At 35.6% G+C, this 27,885-nt stretch overlaps 1 protein-coding gene across 2 annotated transcripts in view; it reads left to right on the forward strand.

Annotated features, from left to right (window-relative positions):
• Nucleotides 1-9,727, forward strand: part of ZNF518A (zinc finger protein 518A) — a 29,183-nt gene extending 19,456 nt beyond the window's left edge. For both annotated transcript variants that reach the window (XM_055300432.1, XM_055300433.1), the window contains exons 5-6: nt 397-518; nt 664-9,727. In XM_055300432.1, the coding sequence (XP_055156407.1) occupies nt 787-5,262 (4,476 nt within the window). In that variant the 5' untranslated portion in view covers nt 397-518; nt 664-786 and the 3' untranslated portion in view covers nt 5,263-9,727. The remainder of the gene's footprint in view (nt 1-396; nt 519-663) is intronic.
• The last annotated feature ends 18,158 nt before the right edge of the window (nt 9,728-27,885 follow it).

The following is a 27,885-nucleotide window of genomic DNA, read 5'->3' on the forward strand; positions in this document are numbered from 1 at the left end:
CCTTTTCGTTTCTTTTATTCTTTTTCTTTTCTTTCCTTTTCTTTTCTTTTTAATCAGTTAGTAATGATAACTTGAAAGAGCAGATAATGTCTTCTGTTGTTGTTAGATAAATGAAACTTATTTTAAACATATATATCTCTGAAGCACTAAGGAAATAGAAAATCTGGAGAGAAGCCTGTTGAATTTCTCACAAGATAATAGCCATAGGGTCAGCTAAGGAAATGAGGAAGTTAATAAATAGTACATGGGTATTAATTGGTGACATGTGTGTAATTGGAACTTAAATTTTTATGGTTATCATTAAGATTTTTAAAATCCTGTTTAAATATTGTAATATCAATTTAATATAAAAACCTTAGAGCTTAAAGGTGCTTTTCCAATTATGGTTTTCTTTAGATGACAAAACAGGTTCAGAGAAGTTGGAGCTTGCCCAGTGTCACAGATCAGAGACGGAAGTAAAACTTGTATTTCCTGACTTCCAGATTAGTGTTATTTCTACTTCAAATTATTACTTCTTGGTAAGCTGTTCTTAAAATACTTACGTTTTTTTTTATATCTTTTATGTATATGTTTGATCAACATGCCTATTTTGTGTCAAAATGAATTTTAAAATATGAAATTTACTGACTACTTATGAAAATTCAATTCTTTGTTTGATTTTAGGTGAGTTAATGTGGGAAAAATTCTGGTATTTTGAAGATGTCTTGGCACAGTATTTTTTCCTGTTTAAGTTACAAGTAACCAGTTTTTAGAGAAAAAAGAAATTGGGATTTTTTTGGTTAAATCATGCCATCTGAACAGAAACAGTTATTTTTTGTTGAAAAACAAACTACTTTTAAAAAAGATTATGATGTGAAAAATGAAATAGTGGATTCCTTCAGATCACTACCTAGGCCAAAAATTTCACAAAGTAGTTTTCATTATGAACTAAAAAATGTGAAAATTGATTTGCCGAAGATAAATATTCCAAATGAAGTCGTTCTGAAACATGAAGTTGACAAATACAGAAAATTATTTCAGCGTCAACCACAGACTGCAAGAAAATCTATCAGTGTAAGGACTGTAAGCTGTGTAGAGGAGTGTATGTTGCTCCATAAGTCTGAGAGAGTTGAAGAAGAGGGTTTAAAAATGTCTGCAAAAATACTCAATTTCAACTGTTTAAAATGCCGAGATAGCACTCGATATAGCCCAAATGATTTGCAGAAACACTTTCAAATGTGGCACCGTGGTGAATTACCTTCATATCCTTGTGAAATGTGCAGTTTTTCAGCAAATGACTTCCAGATATTTAAACAACACAGACGGACACATAGAAGCACTTTAGTAAAATGTGACATTTGTAACAATGAGAGTGTATATACTTTATTAGACTTGACAAAGCATTTTGCATCCACACATTGTGTAAATGGTAGTTTTCAATGTGAAAAGTGCAGATTCTCCACCCAGGATGTTGGCACATTTGTTCAGCACATTCATAGACATAATGAGATCCATTATAAATGTGGTAAGTGCCATCATGTATGTTTTACCAAAGGAGAGCTTCAGAAGCACCTTCATGTTCATTCTGGTACATTTCCCTTCACTTGTCAATATTGTAGCTATGGTGCCACTAGGAGAGAGCACTTGGTAAGACATGTTATAACTTTGCACAAAGAACACTTATATGCAAAAGAAAAACTGGAAAAAGACAAATATGAAAAGAGGATGGCAAAGACTTCAGCAGGACTTAAGCTGATACTGAAAAGATACAGAATAGATGCATCAAGGAAGACGTTCTGGAAACGCAAGAAGATCAACAATGGAAGTGACAGAAGTATAGAAAAAAACACTCAAGTGCTTAAAAAAGTGAACAAAACACAGGCTAAATCTGAAGACCAGAGCCATCTTATTCAAGAGCATTTAAATGAAGGAAAGGATGAAAGACCACACTGTGAGAATAATGATAAACCTGCTGAGTCAGAATCAGAAAAGCCAGCTCTTCTGTCCACTGGGCAATGTAATAGAGCTGAAGAGGGATCAAATTCTACTCTAGGTTTCTTGAAAACTGCTGTACAAGGACCTACAGTGTTAATGGTGAAAAATAATAGAATAACCATTCCTGCTAACTACAGTGCTGATTTTATGGGCTTTAAGATGGTGGATGGAAAACAACATATTGTAATAAAATTGTTACCTACCAATAAACAGAATTTATATTCACCAGGTTCACAGTCAGATGCTGCAAAGGACAGTACTGCCAATTTGCAGCCCCAGACTTTGGACACTACTGGATTTTTAGCAGGAGTAACAGCTGAATTAAGTGACACAGTTTACATGAAAGCAACTACTCCATTTTCATGTTCATCTCCTATATTTTCAGGGAAAGTAACGTCAGAAAAAGAAATGGCTTTGCTATCTCAAATGAGTAATGTGCTCCAAACAATGGATGATGAAAAAAATGTGTCATCTTTGTCAGCATCAGAATTGGTTACAGCATCAGTAAATTTGACCACAAAAGTTGAAACAAAGGATAATATTGACCTATGGGGAAGTTATGTTACTCAGAGTCACTCTGAGATATCAGGTACTACCATTAAAAGTCCAGATAAAGTCACCTCTACTACCAAGCAAAATGCATACAACAGTGGAGATATGCATAACTATTGCATTAATTATGTCAACTCTGAATTACCTGTTGAATCTTCCAACCAAGGATCATTACCCTTTCATAATTACTCAAAAGTAAATAATTCTAATAAACGTCGTAGGTTTTCAGGAACAGGGATGTGTGAAAACCCTCAAAAAGAACCTTCATCAAGCAAGACAGTTGTTCAGCAGCCAATAAGTGAATCAGTTTTATCACTGGTGAGGAAAGAGAGTTCAAATCCAGATAGCATGTTAGCATCTATTAACCTTTTAAATACTAAAGATGGAACTTTAAAAATGCAAGCTGAAATCGAAGAACAGTCTGTTTTAGAAAAAGGACAGAACGTTGATGGACAGAATTTATACACTAATGAAAATCAAAATTTAGACAGTGTGACTGAAAAATCTAAGTGGGATGGCATTTCTAATGTTGAGTCACCTATGATGCCTAGAATCACATCTGTTTTCTCTCTCCAGAGTCAACAGGCATCAGAATTTTTGCCACCTGAAGTAAACCAATTACTTCAGGATGGATTAAGAGCAAAATCTGATGTAAAACAAGACTGTAGTATTAGTAACACTCCAGATAAAGGCCTGCTACTTCATTGTGACCAGTCATTTCAGAAACTTGAGGGAGAAGGCAAAATAGTTGAATCTTCAAAAGACTTTAAAGTACAAGGCATCTTCCCAATTCCATCTGGTAGTTTAGGGATTAATGTGCCTACAAATGATCTGAATTTAAAATGCAGTGGAAAAGAAAAACAAAACCTGTCAATATCACAAGATGTGAGAGATTCAGAAAAGACACCTAGAATTTCAGGTATTGGCACATTACTTAAGACTCAGTCAGATGCAATAATAACACAACAGCTGGTTAAAGATAAATTACGCGCCACTACACAAAATTTAGGTTCTTTATATAGACCGAGTCCACTTCTGAATTCAGAACCAAAAAAGGCTATATTTGTTCAAACTCCAAAAGGCTTTTTTGTACCATTGCACATTGCTAACAAACCTGGATTACATATTGTTTCAGGAAGACCACTTCCATTGGTCAGTACACAAGGTGTACCTACTTCTCTTCTTTTAAACAAGAAACCTGGGATGATTTTAACATTTAATAATGGGAAACTTGAAGGTGTTTCTACTGTCAAAACTGAGAGTGCTCAAGCTTGTGGAACTCCAACTAAGGAACCTTGCAGAACACCTTTTTTGAAGGTAGAACCAAACAGTAATTGTCTGACACCTGCACTTTGTTCCAGCATTGGCAGTTGTTTGAGCATGAAAAGTAGCTCAGAAAATACTTTGTCATTAAAAGGCCCTTACATCATTAAAACATCAGCAAGTTCTTCAGTAAAAGCTGTTTCTACTCCTAATACAGTATCTGAGCATCAGGGCACCAAGTTGAATATCTTGGACTCAGTAAAACAGCAGAATGAGATTTTTCCAAAACCACCTCTTTATACCCTCTTGCCTGATGGCAAACAAGCTGTTTTTTTAAAGTGTGTGATGCCAAATAAGACTGAGCTGCTTAAGCCTAAATTAGTCCAAAATAGTACGTATTATCAAAACATACAGCCAAAGAAACCTGAAGGAACACCACAAAAAATACTGCTGAAAATTTTTAACCCTGTTTTAAATGTGACTGCTGCTAACAATCTGTCTGTAAGTACCTCTGCATCCTCAGTGCAGAAAGACAAGGTACCATCTAATCAAACTATAGGAGAGCAGAGAGAGCCAGAATCTTCTAGAGATGCCTTACCCTTCTTACTAGATGATATGATGCCAGCAAATGAAATTGTGATAACTTCTACTGCAACATGCCCAGAATCTTCTGAGGATCCAATGTGTTTCACTGACCATTCGGACACCAGAGTATTAAGGTGTAAAACAAATTGTACAATTGAGAGAAACTTCAATAGAGAAAAGACTTCGAAAAAAAAATTTTCAAGAATAAAAACTGATGTAAGAAGTAAAGATTCTGAAACTGCCTTTGTATCTAGGAACAGAAACTGTAAACGAAAGTGCAGAGATAGTTACCAGGAACCTCCAAGAAAAAAAGCAACATTACATAGAAAGTGTAAAGAAAAGTCTAAACCTGAAGATGCCCGTGAATCATTTGGATTTAACAGACCGAGGCTTTCAAAAGATTCAGTCAGAACTTTGCGGCTTTTCCCTTTTAGTTCCAAACAGCTTGTGAAATGTCCTAGGAGAAACCAACCAGTTGTAGTTTTGAATCATCCTGATGCAGATGCACCAGAAGTAGTAAGTGTAATGAAAACTATTGCTAAATTTAATGGACGTGTACTTAAGGTTTCATTGTCAAAAAGAACTATCAGTGCTTTACTGAAACCAGTTTGTGATAACTCTTCAAAAAGAATTTATGATGATTTTTCCAAAAGACATAAAACATTGAAACCTGTTAGTTCTGTGAAAGAAAGATTTGTGCTAAAATTAACACTCAAAAAGACAAGCAAAAACAATTATCAGATTGTGAAAACTACCTCTGAAAATGTTCTGAAAGCTAAATTTAACTGTTGGTTTTGTGGTAGAGTATTTGACAATCAGGATGCTTGGGCTGGTCATGGGCAGAGACATTTAATGGAAGCCACTCGTGATTGGAATATATTAGAATAATTTACTGTAGTTACCAAGGAAAAGAAAAGTAAAATTATCTTAGAAGAAAATAGTGGGTTGAGTTACCTTAAGGCAGACATTTTCTACTTCAATATAGTACCTAAAATTGAGCATCTGAAAGTTGGCTGTATTTCCATGGGAGACTAAAAAAGTTTTATGTGTGATATTTGAAAATGCTATCACTGCACACATAAGTTTTGCAAGAAACTAATTGCAGCACAGATGTACCTTGATTTAATTTTTAAAAAATGTGTTTTTGGGAAGTTAGGGCTAAAGAAAATTTTGATAAAACAGTTTTCCCAACTTAGTTATATAGTGACTCTTAGTAGAGGGTAATGGCTGACAGCCCCATTCCCTCTTTTCTTCCACCAGCCTTATGAATCTGGTAAGTGTAGCTCCTTTGAAGATGGAGAGCTCTTTCACCATGGAACTGAAGGAGTTTCTCCTCATTTGTGAAGATACACTAAGCTTGAATAAAGAACTTAATTTTACATCTGCTAAATATAGTTCTTTTGAAGGATATTAGGCTTCTTTGAGAGTACATTTAACTAACTACAGTTACACCTCATGATGCTTGAAAAGAGTTTTTGATGAGTAAATCTTTTTCTCTTTTATGCTGTGTCCCATATCAGGGATTGGAATACCCTCCCAAGGTGATTTTCTTTTTCTAAATGGCTATGTCAAGCATTGCAGTAGATGGGCAGCTTCAAAAGAAGAATTAAACTCTCTTGGTCCAGTTAAAGAACTTGAACATTTTTCTGAATTTGATGATAATCTCCAGTGATTCTCTTGCACAGAACTATGCTTACTTGATTTAAATTGTTTGTCCCCCATAAACCAAATGGCCAATTTTTATCTTAGTTGCCATCCATTTAAAAAGTGGAACATCGAAGCACTTCCAAGTGAATGGCTTTTCTTGAAAATTAATAATTACTCTACAGGAACAATATTTTGAAGCAGGATTAGCAAAGCAAATCAGATTTTTGCTGTTTAATTACTGATGCGTGTCTGAACATGTACACATTGGGACAAACCATTTTTGTTAGCACCTTTTCAGTCTCACGACCCAAAGCAGATTATTTACTGATTGTTGGCAGTTGAAATGAAGAAGCATTAATAGTGGACTCAGTGGCAGGGCATAAAACTTCAGGACAGATTCCTAGGGGATATACCCAGCAGATAGAGTTTTAAATGGATATTTTCATGACCACAACAGAATCATCGACTAAAACTTGACCGTGTAAGTTTGGATCAAATTTTGTTGGATTATTGGATAATGGAGTTCTTGTATTACAAATTACTGTATAATTTTTGTTACATTGTTACTACAAGTGTTAAAACATTTTCATTGATTGAAAATTTCAGGGCTTCTTTTCTGTATATAAGAAAGAATTTAAACCTGTACATATTTTTGTACCTTTCAGTTTGTTATGTAAATTTTGCACAGAAAATTTTTTGACATAAAAAGTTTATTTTCCTTCAATTTAGTTCTGTGCATGCACTAATAAACTGGTTGTTTAATTTAAAAGAAATATGTAAGACTTTACCCATGTTATTTTCTTGGGTTTTATTTTACATGTAGAAATTTTTTTTTTTTTGGGTAAATTCATTTTTCAGGGATTGAACACTATTGTTAGCAAGTGCCTAAAAGATGTGAAACAGTTTACATATGTCAACTGTAACAGTAGGTCCCAAATGGGCCCAGTCCCCCAAAAGTTTTATTTTAAAGAAAGCCATACATAGATGCTTCAAGCTATCTTGCTATGCACATTATACATGTACTTTTTTTGTGCAGTTTGTCTACTTTACTAGTGAAGTATTTTTTGTATAAAACCTGTTACAATTGTGTTTCTTAAATTGAGCCTAAGAATGGAGTTGATTGGAAATATATAGTATATATTAATAATGTATATGGTGTTTAAAGAATGGTAAGCATTGTTAATTTCTGTAATGAACATTTTCTTCAATTAAATTTATCTTAAGTTTGTGTTTACACAATAATTTTTTTTTACTGTATTAAAATCAAGTGGGAATTTTATTCTAATGGGAAATATTTATATTTCAAGTAAGTTTTTTCTTTAAATGCTAGGGAACTATGTAAAGTAAAGTGTGGGTCCCCCCCATCATAGGTGAAATTTTGAGATTTTGTTTGAGAAGGTTAACATTTACCATAAAATTATTGTAGTTATGCTGATAAGGAAAGTCATAGGGTTATGCGCTTTAGTACCTTAACAGCAATAAAATTAAAATACTCTGCTGTTATGGGTAAGTTTATTATAATCCCTTGCCTTCCGTGAATAGAGAAGAGAGAAGCAGCGATCTTGCCAATGTTTGCAGCATTATAAAAATACATTTCAGAATAGCCATGCCAGTAAAAATATATTTAATGTTGTGATATATACTTTTTGCCTTAAAGTTTTAAAAGCCATTTAAAAAGCTTCATGTCCCAGGTACTCTAGTTAGTATCTTTTCTGATTTGTTAGGTTATTCTAAAGAAGGCGAACCTGCTTGGAGCCTTAGATTGCCAGAGTGGAAAATCCAGAATCAAAACTGTCCATCCTTTTTTTTTTTCCTCCTGGCTGAAACTGAACTAGAGATGGTTCTCTAAAATATGAATATCCAGTAGTTTGGGATTGTTAATACATTTCTTGGTTAGAAATGTGTTTCATTATTTTTCCCTATTTGTCCGTCTCCATTGAAAATGGGCCTATTTGGCATTCAATTAAAAAAATAGTTGAATTTTTAAAAAGTTTACCTTTCTATCTTACTAAGCACTTAATAGATTGAAATATAATATATATTTTTTAAGTGAAAGATAATGATTTTGTTAAGGGGTCAGGGAAGTTTATTAATAAAGGGTAAGTTACGATAGTAAATAATTTAGACCTTGTAGGCCATTTATTTAGTCTCTTGTCATAACTACTTTTTTTTTTTTTTTAAGATTTTGTTTATTTATTCGAGAAAGACAGAGACATAGGCTGGCTCCCCATAGGGAGCCTGATGCAGGACTCACAACCTGAGCCAGAGGCAGACACTCCACCAGTGTCATAATGCAGAAGCAGCCCTAGACAATATGTAAATCAATGAGTATGCCTGTGTTTTAATAAAACTTCATTTAAGGAAATGAGCCATGGGCTGAGTTTGGCCCACCAAAGTTTTTACTACCCCTTGCTTTTAGTTCTCTCAACAATCTGCTCTTAGAATGGAACTTTTTAAATTAAAACCAAGTTTGATACAGTTTTTTTTTGTGATGTATACCAGCTGTATAAAAGTTACAAAATATAAAAAATAGACATATAAGTTACCAATGTAAATGTATTTAAAAGTGAAGAGAATGTAAGTAATGAAAGTGATTAGTGGGTAAAGTAGATGGGTCATTTGTATGCAAAGGGTAATGCATCTTACAGAGGAATTAACAGTAAAACAGGTGCTGTGGGAATTTCTGTCCAGGTTAGGTGAGAAATAGATACTAGTTATTTAAGTGATTTGAAATAGTCCTTAAGAAAAGTAATTAGAGTTCTTGGGATGGAGGAGAATGGAGGTGAGGTGAAAACAATATTTACTGATTTTTTTCATTGATTTTTTTTTTCCCCACTACTGACATCTGCTTATTTAACTTGGAATATGTCCCATTTAATCGGGGTATTGGCACTGTTTATTCCTTATTTTAGCAATTTGTTAGGATTCTTATTTTCAGCAGAGTGCCTTGACTCCATTGAAGATCTTATCCAGTGAAACTTGCTGGAGAAATTTCTAGGACATTATTTGTTGCTAATTGAGAAGGTAGCATTAGCAGAAAAATTTTCCTATAATGCAGTTGAAATAGGATCAGTTTGGTTGATTTTGGTGTTCATTGGTTTAAATATGTTCTTAATTGGATAATTGAGAAGTAGTCAATATCTTGGAACAGGTATTTTACCTCTTCAGAGTCTTCTTTGAATGTTTTTTTTTTCCTGTCTTTTGAGCTTCTGTTAATAAGTGCCCCAAATTTAAAAATCATATTTCTTTAAAAAGTACATACCATTATTATGATAGTGTAAATGTTTGAGTAAAAAGTGTAGGAAGAATGTTAATATTAGGTACCTCAATTTAAAAAATCATGATTATAGTCAATGTCTAGAATGTACTTACTAAAAAATAAAAAATACTCATTTCTAGTAAAGTCATTTTTAATATGTTAGAAAAATTCTTCCTTGATGTGAAGGTAATGTTCAGGTTGCAAGTGAAATTGCTTCTTTTGGTTAAGGTGCCTGCTCTCATCAATTATTTCATAAGTTATTGCTAATGTAAAAAGATAGGAAAACAAAATGAAAAACTTGGATAGAGAATAATATACTAATTGCAAATTACTTGATTGCAATATTTTGAAAATCCAAAGAATTAGCTTTCCTTTTTTTTTCTTTTAAGATTTACTTATTTATTTATTCATAAGAGACACAGAGAAAGAGAGAGAGGCAGAGACACAGGCAGAGGGAGAAGCAGGCTCCATGCAGGGAGCCCAATGTGGGACTTGATCCCGGGTCTCCAGGATCACTCCCTGGGCTGAAGGTGGCGCTAAACTGCTGAGCCACCCAGGCTGCTCCGAAAATTAGCTTTCCTAAACAATAATAATCAATTGGCAAATTAGAAGACCCATTTATAGTAAGATCCACAAAATAATAAAAGTTAGGTGGCGCTGCCAAAGGAAAAAAACCACAAAACTTAACTGGGAGATACAGTGTCTCTGGGTATAAGATTAAATACATCTCCATTTGATAGGTCCCATTTTCCACACAGATGTTCCACAGAAGGCTTGTATCAAGTGGGAGGTGGCAGCTGGTTAGTGGTGCCCATTGTACCATTCCCAAATCCTGTAGTATAAGGAGAATCAGGGCAGGACAGCTACTCTTATTGTACAAGTACCTTTCCAACACAATCGTGTTATGAGAGACCTGCCCTGGTGAGCTTGGCATCCAGATGACAGCTTATAACTCAAAGCTTTTTGGGGACAGAAGAGCTATTCTGTGTACATTCAGCAGCTGGTGAACATTATTTTTTTAAATTATTTTTTATTTTATTTTAAGATTTTGTATTTATTCATGAGAAACACAGAGAGAGGTAGAGACACAGGCAGAGGAAGAAACAGGCTCCATGCAGGGAGCCCGATGCAGGCTTGATCCTGGAACTCTGGGATCACGCCCTGAGCCAAAGGCAGATGCTCAACCGCTGAGCCACCCAGGCATCCCGCTAGTGAACATTAGAGCAGATTCCATCCTCCCTGATTCTGGGCTATAGAAGATCCATACTGGGATGTGATAGAAGATTCTCCCCCATGTTGTCCTCTAACCCCTGACACAACTGCTCTGCAGGGAGGATCTGGGAGACATTCAGCGAAGAGCCAGGTTTCCCATACCCTCACTCCTACGTCCTACCAAACATGCTCCATAGTACAAAGACAAAGAAAGGGGTTCACTTTAGGGGAAGGGTTGAGTGAGCTTGACAGCACACTTCCCATATACTAGGGGCCTAACTTTACCTGGAACAGACTGGAGCAGTTTGTACCCCCAAAATTGTTGAAAACTATAGGACAATCAGCTACCAATTAAATAGAGGCTAGCAGTTACTGGTAATACCAATAGATACCAGCCAGAAAGCTTAAAGACCAAATCGGGGAGACAGACAAAGACTGGGTAAAACTACAGACATCCCTTGTGATTAATGTGTGTGATTCAGGGCTAGAGCCACATAGGAACAACCAGAGTTACAAGTCCCTAACAGAATGTAGGACAAAACTTGTAAACTCCCTAAACAGTGAAAGATGCCACACCCCACATAGTGGTGAAGGGTGTAAATCTCCCTGATTCAGGGGGCTTAAACACAACCTTTTATTAATTAATGGCTGATCATTAATGATGCTGACTCAGAAGCAACCCTTAGGAAGTCATCCTTAAAGATAAAAATGAAATAACTTGAGCAGGAACATCAGATGTGTCCCTGCACATTGTGAGGGACACAGACTTCACGAATTAGTTCAGCCATGCCACTAAATAAAAAATAAGCTCAGAGTAGACTGGAGAACCACCATGGAGACATCCTACAATATGTTACCTAAAACCTGTTTTCAACACAAAATTATGAGACATTCAAAGAAACAAAGTGTGACACGTGGACAAAAGCAGGCAACAGAAATTTCTTTTGACGGACAGCAGATACAGGATAAGTGTTATGAAACAATTGTAAATCTGTTCAAACACCTAAAGAAAACCAAGTTTAAAGAATTAAAGTATGCTTGCTGACTGACTCATCAAATGTAAATAAAAAGATAGGAAGAAAAAGAACTAAATGAAAATTTTGGAGTTGAAAATTTGGAACTTTTGCTAGGGAGGCTCAATAGTACATTTAAGCTGGCAGAAGAATCAGCAAACCTGAAGTTGGATGGAGAGAAATTACAAAATCTGAAGCACAGATGGGAAAAGGAATGGGGAAAAAAAAAAAAAAGCCTTCCTCATACTACATGCACAAGTCAACTCAAAATGGATCATAAACCAAAATATAAGCAAAAACCATAAAACTCATGAAAATATTGTGACCTCTTTAAGTAGTCGTCTTAGATATGACACCAAAATCACAAATGAAAAAAGAAATAATTTAAAATGCATAGTTTTTATTAGATTATGAGTTGACCTATTTCATCTAATTCAATAATTTCAATAATAAAAACTTTGCTCTACATATCTTCATTCCTCTAGCAATGTTTATCTGGGAATGTCTTAATTTTTTTCTTCCTTTTTGAAGGATAATTTTGCTGACTATAGAATTGGTTGGCAGTTTTTTTCTGTTCAGCACCTTGAGTACATCATCTCACTGCTTCTGGCCTCCATGGTTTCTGTAGAGAAGTCAGCTGTTAATCTTATTGAGGATCCCTTGTATTGATGAGTCCCTTGCTGTTTCAAGATTGTCTCTTGCTTTTGTTTTTAATAGTTTGATTATGATATGTCTGGGTATACATATCTTTGAGAACTTGGGAGTTCCTGGAGTTTCATGGATTTGTAGGTTAATATTTATCATCAGATTTGGGGAGTTTTTTTCAAATATTCTTTTCGATGCTTTTTTTTCCCTTTTTTTCTGAGACTCACATTATATATATGCTGTTATACTTGTTGGCTCTATTCTCTTAGGCTCTGTTCATTTTCTTCATTTTTTTCCTGTTCCTCAAACTGTACAATGTCAGTTGATCTATCTTTAAGTTTATATATTCATCTGCTTGCTCAAATCTGTTGCTGAGCCACTCAAGTGAAATTTTCATTTCAATTATTATACTTTTCAACTCTGTAATTGAAAGTTCTAGATTTAAAAGTTCTTTTCACTACTTCTATTTATAGTCTTCATTTGGTTGAAACATACTTTCATTTCATTCTTTAGATGTGGCTTCATTAAAATCTTTGCTTAGAAAATCCGGTGTCTGGGCTTTCTCGGGATATCTATTGATTGCTTTTCCTCCTGTGTATGAGCCATATTTTCCTCTCTTTGCATGCCTTGTAATTCTTAGTTGAAAACAGAACATTTAAATTATTATAATGTGGCAACACTGAACATCCGATTCTCCACTCCCTCTTCCATCCTAGGGTTTGTTGTTGCTGCTTGTTGTAGTTGTTGTTTGTCTAGTAACTTTTCTGAACTAATTTTGTAAAGTCTGTATTCTTTGTCATGTGTGGCCACTGAAGTATCTGTTGTTAACTTAATGGCCAGCTAATGATTGGACAGAGATTTCCTTAAACATCCAGAATGAAAAAATCTCCCACTGTTTGCCGTGGATTCTGTGTGTGTTTTTGTGGTGCACATCCAACTCTCAGCCCGGTAGTTTACAGTTGTGCCTTAACCTCAGCTTTCTACTTAGGAGAACCTCCAGGTCAGTCAGAGATGACAGCTTGGGGCCTTCTCAGGGCTTTCCTTAGAATACACACAGCCCTGACCATGCATGTAGCCCTCTAGATTCCCAGGAATATAACTTTACAAAGCCCTAATGGACATCATTCATTCCCTAGCCTGTCCTTCCTAGCTTTTGGGTCTGTTGCTTCAAATGTTATCTATTACCCACAGTAACCAAAATATTTGCCTGTTAATGTTTTAGCATTGCCCCCAGGTAGCAGCTTTAGCTCCAGGCAAACTTCAGGTGGACAAAAGTCAGTTTCCAGGAAGCTACCAGATTAGTCAAATGATTACAATTCTTTGTGACTTTTACACTAAAACTACAAATCATTGTTGAAAAAGGTTAAGAAGACCTAAATGAATGTAAAGACATCCATGTTCATGGATTAGAAGACAACCCACAGAATGGAAGAAATATTTTCAAATAATATATCTAATATGGGAATTGTACCCAAAATATATTAAAATGTTTATAATAACAATAAAAAGACAATCCCATTAAGAAATGGTCAAAGAATTTGAGTAGATATTTCCTCAAAGAAGATATATAAGTAGCTAATAACCATATGAGAATAAGCTTAATTAACCTCTGTAGTCATTAGGGAAATACAAATCAAAACCACAATGAGATAATACTTCACACCCTTTAAAATGGAAATAATCAAAAACACAGACAATAACAAGTGCTGTTATGTGGCAAAACTGAAACTCTCATACATTGTTGGTCAGAATGTAAAGTGGTGCTTTGGCAAATAGTTGGGCATAACTATTAAACATGGTTATCATATGACATAGCAGTTCCATTTCGAGATCTATACCCCAAAGCAAAAAATATACTCACCTAAAAACTTGTACACAAGTGATTAGAATGTTATTATACATGGTCGTCAAAAAGTGGATGCATCTCAAATGTTCATCAACCAATGAATGAAAAATGTGGTGTATCTGTATTATATACTATTTAGAGAAAGAGAAATGGAGTATTGGTAAATGCTGTAACATAGATGAACCTTGAAAATATGCTATAAGAAAGAAGCTAGTCACAGAGGACCACATATTGTATGATTGATTCCATTCATATGAAATGTCAAGAATATTAAGTTTATAGAGACATGATAGATTAGAATTAAACTGTGATGGGGACTGATGGAGAATAGAGAGTGTCTGCTTATGAGTATGGAGTTTCTTTTTGAGGTAAGAATGTTCTAAGCAGATTGTAGTAAAACCCACTGGATCATACAGGTCTAAGTATGTGAATCATATCTCAATGATGCCATTAAAATTATCATCTAGTAAAAAGTTAACCATTAGAATGGGGAAATTGGATGCTAAGGAGCACAGAAATGGCAAATGTAGGACTCACTATTATTTTTTAGGAGTAAAAACGAATAAATAGGAAGAAACTAAGTACTTAGAATAGGGGTCCCCAATCTCTAGTCTGAGATTCAGATCTTGTTAAAGAGATTTTTAAAAGATTTTATTTATTTATTCATGAGAGAGGCACAGACCTAGGCAGAGGGAGAAGCAGGTGCCTGATGTGGGGCTTAATCCTGGGACTCCGGGATCACACCCTGAGCTGAATGCAGATGCTCAACTGCTGAGCCACCCAAGCATCCCCTTAAGAGATTGTAGCTGCCACAGGTACATTTAGTTGGTTGACAGTAAAAAAATTTGTCAGATGGTACAGACCTTAGTTGGTCTGTAGGAGTAGTCAGTTCAGTAGCTGTGGAACTCATTGGAGGGTGCTGGTTAGTTAGAGCCTCTCAGGTTGTAAAGAGCCTGCTGAGTGTTCTAGAAACTCACTGGAAGGCAATGGCAGCCTTAGGCTGGTCCCCAGGTAGTTGCCCCACTGACTGGTAGAGAAACTCTCTGGAGAGTGTGGCCAAGCTGGAGCCCACTAGGTGGCTGAGAGAAATCTGCTCTGAGCACTGGTGAGCTAGAGCCAGTTAGCAGAAATTGGCCTGTAGGCAGCTCAGTGAATGAGCTGGGCCTGCTAGGTAGCTGAAGACTGATTGTCATTGGGCATCCCTAATCCACTCATGGGAAAAACCATACTGGAACCAGGAAGGGACCACCAGTGAACTTAGTGATGCTTACCAGTGCATTTCTGAAGACCTTGGTGAACACACTGGAACATAAATTTCTGGTGGGTCCTTTTCCCTCACAATACATCCACTCTAGCACGCTTATTTCTCTGAATCTTAAATTTTTTCCTCCACTGTCTTCCACAGCAATTCAGACATTTCAGCCTCAATTAGTGAAAATCATCACTTTCTCTAGTTTTGCAGGAGCCACCCAGTGAATTTGTACCATTTCCTAGGGATCTTGCCAGGGTGTTAAATTCTGTATCCTGAGAAGTTCCCTTAAGTTAATAAATTATTTTTTATTGGGTCATATTCTGGCTCTTTTGTTCAAGCATTCTCAAAATCTAGTCCTATGATACTCCCTCAGCTCCTGCCAAATACATAGTGCCTAATTCTTTAATCTTTCATAATTTATTCTTTTCTTTCTTCAGCAGGACTAGCACACCCATGGCTGTTATTTAACTTTAGTTACTGGTCTAGCAGCCAAGACAAGATGGGGCATATTCTAAAGGAAATTTCTGTTGTCTTGCAGGGGAGAGGCTTCTGCAGTGTCTTCCTACACAGAGTCATAGTTTTTAATGAAATGGACGCCTCTGTCCTTTCTGTAGATTTTGAAGGTTTAGAGGAGTCTGGGAAACTAAATAATTGGTGGCATTCACCACCACCAAGTTCACTACCATTCATCACCAGATATACTCATCCCACTTGTCATGGTCTAAGGTTTTCTTGATTGGGACTCTGACGCTAGCATAACAGACCTGTCTTGGGTTAGAATTAAATTATCTTTACAACTCAGCAACTCTTAAATCCTGAGTTTGGTCTTCAGCTTTTTCCTCTCTCATGGTAAGAGATGATTAATTGGGTTGCCACTTTATACCAGAGATGGTCCATGCATCAAATACCTACCCCCTGGATGAGGTCCCCACTACCATCTTGGTGGTTAGCAATCTTGTCCAAAGACCTATCTTAGTGCCTACTTTCTTGGACTATTCCTGGAACTAGCCTTGTCAGTTGGGTTTCCTGAAGAGAAGATGCTGAGTTTGGAGTGCAAGAGTAGTAATGCCTGGGAAAAATTAAAGGGAAGGGAACAGGATTGAGTAAGAAAAGCTTTGAAACATCGTATATACCCTGGTGAAGGAAAAGGGCTTGTGAGTAGAAGCAGGTTTGGGTATAAAAAGCCTCAGTGTGTTGTGCATTGCTGATGAAGTCAGCCAATCCAATGAATGTATTAGGTCAAAGACTTCCCATTAGAGGAGTTCCATGTTGAGCAGAAATGGCCAGGAAGAGCTTGGACTTGGCTCAAAACCCAAGGTAGATTGTAAAGGCCCTGGCAGCTGAAGGCTGTCAGCTAATTGCATTCCTCACAATTAAATGCCAAGTTTTTTCTTGATGGGAAATCCAAGCAGTACACCTCTATGGCTGCCACACTGTGGGGTAATGTCAAGTAGCGTGACATCTGTGTCCCTGGAATTGCAGAGGGGAGGAGAAGGACAGGCAAAATGTTTGAAGGAGTAATGATTGATTTTTTTTCTAAATTTGATGAAAACTATAAATCCCAAGATCTAAGAAGCAGCATGAAGCTCAAGCAGGAAAAGAACAAAGAGAACCATATAAAGATATACCATAATCACATTCTTATAATCACAAGTGATAAAGAGAAAATGCTGAGTGGTCAGAGAAGAAAAAGCACACATTATGTACAAAGAATCAAAGAGAAGAATTACTGCATACTTGTCATCAGAAGCGACACAAGCCAGAAGGCAGTGGAATGATATCTATAAAATACTGAAGGGAAAAAGTGAATTCTTAAGCAAAATTCTTAAAAAATGAAGATAAAGACAATTTCACACAAGAGAAATCTAAGTCCTCACCAGCAAAATTGCACTATCTTAAATATTAAGAGAAATGCTTCAAGTGACAGTAAAATACACTCAGATGCCAGATGGATATTTGATCTATACAAAGGAATTAAGAGCACTGGAAATAATGAGTAAATGAATAAATATTTAAAAACTTTCCCTGCTTTGTTTAGGTTCTTTTAAGGAGAATTCAACATTTAAGGCAAAAAATAACATCATGGTATTTATAACATTTAAAAGTAAAATGTATAACAATAGTGCAAAGGCAGGGAAAGAGGAGTGGAGATACACTATTGTATTTGAAGACAAATTGTGCTAAGTAAAAGATGTATATTGTAAACCCTAAAACCATTAAAAACGAACAAAGAGATATAGCTAATTAAGTCAATAGTGAAGACAGAGTAGATTTTAAAATGTCAAACCCATCAAGACAGGGAAGAGGGGGAGGAAAAACAGGTGAGATTATATAGAAAACAAATAGAGATAGTAGATTTAAACCCAGTCATCAGTAACTGCATTAAATGTAAATGGTGCCAACACTCCCATTAAAAGTCAGAAATTGTTAGGATAAAAATACACAGACTTCAGAGCAAAAGATACTACTCGGGATAAAAAGTAACACTTATGATAAAGAGATCTGTTCATTAGGAAGATACAACAATTCAGAGTTGAGGCAGGATGGTGGAAGAGTGGGTCCTAATTTCATCTGGTTCCCCAAAATTTAGCTAGGTAATTTTCAAACCAACCTGAACACCTATGAATTCAACCTGAGATATAAAGAAAGAATGGCAGGCACTCTACAAATAGAAAAGTGACCACTTCTTTCAAGAGAGGCATGGCCTCAGGAACAAAGACCTCACATGGCAAACTGCTTATACCGAGCCCAGCCACCTGACAGTGCAACTCCACCCAAAAACAGACACCTGAGAATCAGTGGAGCAAGCCTCTCCCCCAGAAGACCAACAGGAAGAACAGGGGAATAGCAAGTTTACTGACCAAACAGGACTGAAAAACTCCAGGACTAGGGGAGTATATAGAACTTGAGGGGTTTTTTTTCTTATGATTCATTTACATTTCAGGTTAAAATTTTCCAATAGTCTTTCTTTTTTTCTCTCTTAACTATAATATTTATTAACTCTTCATTTTTAAGTTTTTTCTTTTTTAACTTTCATATTTTATAATTATTATATGTTATAAAAATGTTCTTCATTTTTGGCTTCCATTCACCATATTGAATTTTATTTTTGTGTACATATGTTTTATTTTTTTAAAAATAATTTTGGAATTTAGTACCTTCTAATATATAGACCAAAATATACTCAGAAACAAGTGGATCACCATTTTGGTATGCTGTGAGATTATATTCTCTCTCCCACCACCATTTCACTTCCCTTTTTCCTCTTTTTTCTTTCTTTTGCTTGCTTGCTTCCTTCCTTCCCTCCTTCCTTCTTTCTTTCCTGTTGTTTTTTCTCTAAGTTTTGCTTTTTTAAAAAAATAATTTTGGAATTTAGTACCTTCTAACATACAGACCAAAATACACTCAGAACCAAATGGATCACCGTGTTGATTCACTCTGAGATTATATTCTCTGTCCTGCCCCATTCCCCCACTTTTTTTGTTGTTGCTGTTTCTCTATATAAGTTTTGCTTTCTTTTATAATTTCAGAATTTAGTACCTTCTAACATATAGACCAAAATACACTGAGAATGAAGTGGACCACCATTTTGGTCCACTCTGTGAGATTATACTCTCTCTCCCCCACCCATTTCCCGCCCCCCCCTTTTAATTTGTTTGTCTTTATCTTTTTTCTTTTTTTTTCTGGTCCCTGACCTCTTCAGAATTGTCTAGTATATATTTTGCTTGGGTCATGGTTGATATTTTTGATTCTACTGAATTGTACAGCCATTCTGCACTGGAAAAAAATGACTAGGAGGAAGAATTCACCACAAAAGAAAGAATCAGAGGTAATAATCTCTGCCACGGATCTAATGGATATGGATTTAAGTAAAATGTTGGAGATAAAATTCAGGATTACAATTATAAAGTTTCTAGTTGGACTTGAAAAAAGCATAAAAGACTCTAGAGAAACTCTTACTACAGAAATGAGATCTAATCAGACTGGAATTAAAAATACTCTGGATGCTCTAACAATTGGACAAATGAGGCAGAAGAAAAAGTGACATAGAAGACAAGTTGAAGGAATGAAAGGAAGCTGAAGAAAAGAGAAAAACAACTAAGCCCAGGAGGAGAGGAGAGGGCTCTGAGAAATAAATGATAGTTCGAAAAAAAATCCATATTATTGGGATTCCAGAGGGCATGGAGAGAGAGAGAGGACCAGAAGGTATGTTTGAACAAATAATAGTTGAGAACTTCCCTAATCTGGGGAAGGAAACAGGCATTCATGTCCAAGAGATAGAGAAGATTCCTCCCAAAAATCAACAAAAACTGATCAAGACCCTGACATATAATAATGAAGCTTGCAAATTTCAGAGATAAAGAAAAAATCCTAAAAACAGCTCAAGAGATTCCTAACATACAGGGGGAGAAATATAAGATTAATAGCATATCTATCCACAGAGACCTGGCAGGCCAGAAATGGCTGGCATGATATATTCAGGGTACTAAACAAGAAAAACATGCAGCCAATAATACTTTATGACCAGCAAGGCTGTCATTCAGAATGGAAGGAGAGATAAGGAGTTTTCAGGACAGATAGAAACTGAAAGAATATGTGACCACCAAACCAGCCCTGCAAGAAGTATTAAGGGTATCCTATAAGTGAAGAGGGAGACCAAAGAAACAGAGACAATCTGCAGAAACAGTGACTGTACAGGTAATACAATGACACTAAATTCATATCTTTGGGTAGTTACTCTGAATGAGAATGGTCTAGTCAAAAGACATAGGGTATCGGACTGGATAAAAAAGCAAGACCTATCTATATGCTGTCTACAAGAGACTCATTTTAGACCTAAGACTGAAAATGAGGGGGTGGAGAACCATTTACCATGCAAATGGACCTCAAAAGAAAGCTGGGGTAGCAATCCTTATATCAGATAAATTCTATTTTAAACCAAAGTCTGTAGTAAGAGATGAAGAGGGACACTATCTCATACTTAAAGGGTCTATCCAACAAGAAGACCTAACAATTATGAATATCTATGCCCCTAATGTGGGAGCAGCCAATTATATCAACCAATTAATAACTAAAATAAATAAATGCATAGATAATGATACATTAATAGTAGGAGATTTCAACATTCCACTCTCGGCAAAGGACAGATCTTCTAAGCAGAAGATCAATAAAGAAATAAGGGCTTTGAATGACACACTGGACCAGATGGACCTCACAGATATGTACAGAACATTCCATCCTAATGCAACAGAATACACATTCTTCTCAATTGCTCATGGAACTTTCTCCAGAATAGACCACATACTGGGTCAAAAATCAGGTCTCCACCAATATCAAAAGATTGGGATTATTCCCTGCATATTTTCAGACCACAATGCTTTGAAACTAGAACTCAATCACAAGAAGAAATTTGGAGGGAACTCAAACACTTGGAGATTAAAGAACACCCTACTAAAAAATGAATGGGTCAACCAGGAAATTAGAGAAGAATTAAAAAGATTCATGGAAGCTAATGAAAATGAAAGCATGAAAGCACAACTGTTCAAAATCTTTGGGATACAGCAAAGGTGGTCCTAAGAGGGAAGTACATTTCACTACAAGCCTCTCTCAAAAAGATTGCAAAAATCTCAAATACATAAGCTAACCTTACCCCTAATGGAACTGGAGAAAGAACAGCAAATAAAGCCTAAGCAAAGCAGGAGAAAAGAAATAATAAAGATTAGAGCAGAACTCAATGAAATAGAAACCAGAAGAATAGTAGAACAGATCAACAAAACTAGGAGCTTTTTTTTTTAAAGAATAAAGATAGGTAACCACCTAGACAGACTTATTAAAAAGAAAAAAAGACTCAAATTAGTAAAATCATGAATGAAAAAGGAGAGATCACAACCAACACCAAGGAAATACAAATGATTTTAAGAATGTATTATGAACATTTATATGCCAACAAGTTAGGCAATTTAGAAGAAATGGATGCATTCCTGGAAACCTATAAATTCCTGAAACTGAAACAGAGAGATGGAAAACCCGAACAGACCAATAACCAGCAAAGAAATTGAAGCAATCATCAAAAACCTCCCAAGAAACAAAAGTCCAGGGCCAGATGGCTTCCCAGGGGAATTCTATCAACCATTTAAAGAAGAAATAATATCTATTTTACTGAAGCTGTTTCAAAAGATAGAAATGGAACTAAAACTTCCAAACTCATTCTATGAGGCCAGCATTACTTTGATTCCAAAACCAGACAAAGACCCCATCAAAAAGAATTACAGACCAATATCCCTGATGAAAATGGTTGCCAAAGTACTCACCAAGATACTAGCCAATAAGATCCAACAGTACATTACAAGGATTATTCACTATGACCAAGTGGGATTTATCCCTGGGATGTAAAGGTGGTTCAACATATGTAAATCAATCAATGTGATAGATCACATTCCTAAAAGACAAGAACCATATGATCCTCTCAGTTGATGCAGAGAAAGCATTTGACAAAATATAGCATCCTTTCCTGATTAAAACTCTTCAAAGTATAGGGATAGAGGGAACATACCTCAATATCATAAAAGCCATCTATGAAAAACCTACAGTGAATATCATTCTCAATGGGGAAAAACTGAGAGCTTTTCCCTGAAGGTCAGGAACATGACAGGGATGCTCACTCTCACCACTGTTGTTCAACATAGTACTAGAAGTCCTAGCCTTGGCAATCAGACAACAAAAAGAAATAAAAGGCATTCAAATTGCAAAGAAGTCAAACTCTCACTCATCACAGTTGACATGATAGTATATATGAAGAACCCATGTATATGAAGAACCCAAAAGACTCCACCCCAAAATTGCTAGAACTCACAGCAGTTCAGCAATGTGGCAGGATACAAAATCAGTGCACAGAAATCAGTTACATTTCTATATACTAACAGTAAGACTGAAGAAAGATAAATTATGGAATCGATTCCACTTACAATTGCACCAAAGACCATGAGATACTTAGGAATAAACCTACCGAAGAGGTAAAGGATCTGTACTCTAATAACTACAGAACACTTACAAAAGAAATTAAGGAAGACACAAAGAGATGGGAAAACATTCCATGATCATGGATTGGAAGAATAAATATTGTGAAAATGTCTATGCTACCCAGGGCAATTTACACCATTCAGAGCAGTCCCTATCAAAATACCATAGACTTTCTTCACAGAGTTGAAAAAAATAATCCTAAGATTTGTATGGAACCAGAAGAGACCCTGAATAACCAGAGGAATGTTGAAGAAAGAAACCAAAGCTGGGGGCATCACAATGCCTGACTTTAAGCTGTGTTACAAAGCTGTGATCATCAAGACAGTATGGTACTGGCACAAAAACAGACCCATAGATCAATGGAGAATAGAGAACTGGAAATGGGCCCTCAATTGTATGGTCAATTAATCTTTGACAAAGTAGGAAAGAATATCCAATCAAGGAAAAAAAAAACAGTCTCTTCAATAAATGGTGTTGGAAAAATTGGATAGTCACATGCAAAAGAATGAAACTGGACCACTTTCTTATACTATACACAGAGATAAATTCAAAATAGATGAGAGATCTAAATGTGAGACAGGAATCTATCAAAATTCTAGAGGAGAACACAGGCAGCAACCTTTTTTTACCTCTGCTTCAGTAACTTCTTGCAAGGTACATCTATAAAGGCAAGGGAAACAAAAGCAATAATGAACTATTGGGACTTCATCAAAATAAAAAGCTTCTGCACAGCAAAGGAAACAGTCAACAAAACTAAAAGGCAACCTACAGAATGAGAGAAGATATTTGCAAGTGACATATCAGATAAAGGGCTAGTATGAAAGATCTATAAAGAACTTATAGACCACCCAAAAAACAACATATAAGAAATTAAGAATCCAGTCAAGAAATGAACAGAAAACATGAACAGACATTTCTCCAAAGAAGGCCTACATATGGCCAACAAACACATGAAAAAAATGCTCCACATCACTTGCCATCAGGGAAATACAAGTCAAAACCACAATAAGATACCACTTTACACCGGTGAGAATGGATAAAATTAACATGACAGGAAACAGCAAATGTCGGCAAGGATATGGAGAAAGGGGAACCCTCTTGCACTGTTGGTTAGAATGCAAGCTGGTGCAGCCATCTGGAAAACAGTGTGAAGGTTCCTCAAGAAGTTAAAAATAGAGCTATCCTATGACTTAGCAATTGGACTACTGGGTATTTACCCCAAAGATACAGATACAGTGAAACACCTGCACCACAGTGTTCATAACAGTAATGTCCACAATAGCCAAACTATGGAAGGAGCTGAGATGTCCTTCAACAGATGAATGGATAAAGAAGATGTGAGATATATATGTGTACACACATACACACTGGAATATTACTCAGCCATCAGAAAGAATGAATACCTACCACTTACATTGATGTGGATAGACCTGGAGGGTATTTTGCTGAGTGAAATAAGTCAGTTGGAAAAAGACAATTATTATATGGTTTCACTCATATATGGAATATAAGAAGTAATGCAGGGGGCCATAAGTGAAGGGGGGAAAGTGAATGGGTAAAAATTAGAGAGGAAGACAAAATGAGAGAATCCTAACTCTGGGAAACAGACAAAGGTCGCAGAAGGGGAGCTGGGTAAGGGGATAGAGTAACTGAGTGATGGGCATTAAGAAGGGCACATGATGTGATAAGTACTGAGTGTTATACTATATGTTGGCAAATTGAATTTAAATAAAATTGTAAAAAAGATAAAACAATTCTAAAGATCTCTGCACATAATACCAAAGCTTTAAAATATATGAAACAAAACTGACAGAATTACAAAGAGAGATCCACAGGTATAGTTAGCGTTTTCAACGCTCTCTGTAGAGTAAGTAGGCAAAAAAATCAGATCAGTAAGGACATAAAAGATTTGAGCAACACTACCAATCCACTTGAGCTACATGAAACTTTATAACACTCCATACTTCTTTATAAATATACATGGGGCATCCACTAGATCATTCCAATTTTCAATAAATAAATTGAAATAAATTTAAAAGAATTGAATTCATACAGACTGTATTTTCTGTCTAATAGAAATCAACCTCAGAAAAAGATTTGGAAACCTGTCAGATATTAGAAATTAAATAGCACTTTTCTGATCAAACAATGGTTTAAATTAAAAAAAAACCCACAAAATTTGAAAATGTTTTGAAGTGAATAAAATTGAGAAAACTATATTAAAATTTGTAGGATGTTCTAAAGCTGTGCTTGGAGGGAAACTTTCAGTTTTAAAAAGTTATATTAGAAAACAATAAAGGTTTAAACTCATTTATGTAAGCTTCCATTTTTTTTTTATTTTTTTTTTAATTTTTATTTATTTATGATAGTCACAGAGAGAGAAAGAGAGAGAGGCAGAGACATAGGCAGAGGGAGAAGCAGGCTCCATGCACCGGGAGCCCGATGTGGGATTCGATCCCGGGTCTCCAGGATCACGCCCCAGGCCAAAGGCAGGCGCCAAACCGCTGCGCCACCCAGGGATCCCTGTAAGCTTCCATTTTAAGAAAGCACATAAAGAAGAGCAAATTAAACCCAAAATAAGAAGAAGGAAGAAATAATAAAGGCATCTGTGAAAATTAATGAATAGAAAACAGACAACAGAGAAAATTAGTGAAACCAAAATTTGGTTCTTTGGAAAAAATCATAAAAATGATATTTAGCTGGACTGAAGAAAATAAGAAGATATACATTGCCAACATCAGGACTGAAAGAGGGGATACTATTACAGACCCCACACACCTTAAAAGGATTATATGAGAATATTAGTATCAACTTTATGTAAATTTGACATTCTATTTGAATTAGACAAATTATGTGGAAGATATAAACAAAATACAGAGAAAAAATAGAAAGTCTTAATAGCATGTATCTGTTAAAGAAATTGAATTCATAATTTAAAACCTTCACACAAAGAAAACATCAGCCCAGATGAATTTGTTGGTGAATTCTATCAAACATTTTAGGAAGCAATAATATCAGTGCTATACAAATTCTTTCAGAAAGTAGAAAAGAGAACATTTTTCATGTCATTTTATGAGTTCATCAGTCACCTGATACTAAAGCTTGAAGACATTATAAGAATACTACAGACCAACATCCTTTATGAATGTATGCAAAAATCCTTAACACTGTATTAACAAATCTAATTAGCAATATATAAAATGGATGATATATCATGACCAAGTAGGGTTTACTCCAGGGAAGTAAAATAATATGTTTACAATACATATATTCATCAAGGGACTTGTATCCAGACTATATAATATATTCTTATAACTTAATAAAAAGACAACCCAATTTTTTAAATGGGTAAAAGATTTGAAGTGACATTTCAAAAAAAGAAGATATGTACATATGAAAATATGTTCAATATCATTAGTCATCAAGAAAACACAAATTAAAGCCACAGTGAAATACTACAACACACCTCCTGGAATGATTAAAATTAAAATACTGATAATATAAAAAATAATAATAAATAAATAAATAAAATTAAAAAAATAAAATACTGATAATATTAAGTGCTGATTAGAGTATGGAGCAACAGAACTCTCACATATTGCTGAATGTCACTGTAAAATGGGACATCTACTTTGGAAACATTTTGGCAGTTTCTTACAAAGTTAAATATGTACTTTCCATGTGACGCAGGATTACCACTCTTAGGTATTTACCTAAGAGGAATGAAAACAGATGTTCACATAAAGACTTCCACATAGATGTTCATAGCAACTTCCATCATTTTAAAACCAGAAACAAATTCCATCAATGGGTGAATAGAAAAACAAATGGATGTATATCCATATACTAGCATACTATTTAGCAATAAAAAGAAACAACTAACGATACACATAACAATGCAGATGAATCTCAAACGCATTTTGCTGACTTCCAAGTCCTGGAGTGTCCTTTTCTGGATTCTCCTCCATTCCCCTACTTGCTCCCATCATACTAATCTGGAGCCTCAGCACTTCAGGCCTTAGTTAATCCAGTGGCCACTCTGCCTCCAGCCTTTCAATTTTCAACTGCACTTTGTCAGAACAATCTTCATAAATGCTACTTCCGTATATCATCGCGAAAACTAAACAAAAATGTAAAATAATTAATATTGTGTTAACATTTAATGCAATTCTTCTAATGCCCCAGCTTCCAGAACTCTAAGATTTCTTGCCAGATCAATACAATAAATTTTCCTGTTACTGAGACTATACGTAAGTCTTCTAACTTGTTCTGATATTCTATTCAATGAACTGCATTTGAGACTCTTACCTTAGAACTGTATGGTCAAGGATGTAATACAAATCAGCCCTCCGTCCAGACTTTTTTCTCAGTCAGAGGCAGTTCCAGTCTTCCAGTTATCCAGGCTTGAATCAATGGAGTTAGTGTGGACTCATATTTCACCCTATTCCCCATATATGATCAGTTAACATTCCCTGTAAGTCCTTAGACATTTCCCTTATATCTTTCTTTCTATTAAAAAGATTTTATTTATTTATTTGAGAGAGACAGAGAGAACAAGTGGCAGATCAGCAGGGGCAGAGAGAGGGAGAATCAGGCTCCCTGCTGAGCAGAGAGCTCGATGTGAGGCTGCATCTCAGGAGCCTTAGATCATGATTTGAGCTGAAGGCACACACTTAACTGACTGAGCCATCAGGCACCCCTGTTTCTTTATGGAGCCCTGGTCAGTACCAAAGTTTAGACCCACATCTTACAACAGCCTGCTTGCAATAATCTTCAAATTGTGTCTTTTGCTTCTAGACTTACATGTGAGATATTTGAGACTTCAACTATGGGGATAGCATTTTCAGAGACCTACATTGCCATAAGTATTTGTATATATTATTCTCATAAAAACCCTGCAAGGGAAATAAGAAAAATAAGTGCACTGAGTACTTTGTTCAAGGTGATACAGCTAGTGAAGGACAGAGGATTAAGACCTAGGCCCACATGGCCCATTTATAAGTAAAAAGAGATAACAGATAAAATTTTAAAGTTCTACATTTGTCTAGGGTTAAAAAGGGAGGAGACTTGCACTTGAGATAATAGACAAGTGCTTTTAAGTAGGGACTTTTATTCCACGTATTTTCCTTTAAGGGTTATTCTAATTCTCAGCCATTATTTTAAGTACAGTTACCATCCTGAATAAAAGTTCTGTTTGACATTCTCATAAAGTGATGACTCTGATTTTAAAGATATTTGAGTGGCTATTTGGTTATCTTCAAGGTCTTGAGATTATTTGTGCATTTCATTTGCCTGACATACATACCAACAGACATACTCAGTAAATGTTGGGTGGTTGAATGAAAGAATTATAAATAACACTTTAAAGTTTTACAATATTTAATGCACTCATTTAAGAACCCCATAAGGTTGGTTGCATTATCATCTCCATTTTACAAATGAGGAAACCAAGACACTCGTGGCCAAGTTCATATGATTATTGGCAGACCATGGTTTATAAACAGAGATTGAGGCAACTAACTCATAATCCCTTACACTAAACCACAATAGTATCTTGCTTCTTGGCTCATGGAAGAATTATCTTGGTGGTCATTCAGATTGTTAGTAGAATTAATAT

Source organism: Nyctereutes procyonoides, unplaced genomic scaffold, assembly GCF_905146905.1.
Source record: "Nyctereutes procyonoides isolate TBG_1078 unplaced genomic scaffold, NYPRO_anot_genome, whole genome shotgun sequence".
Lineage (NCBI taxonomy): Eukaryota > Metazoa > Chordata > Mammalia > Carnivora > Canidae > Nyctereutes > Nyctereutes procyonoides.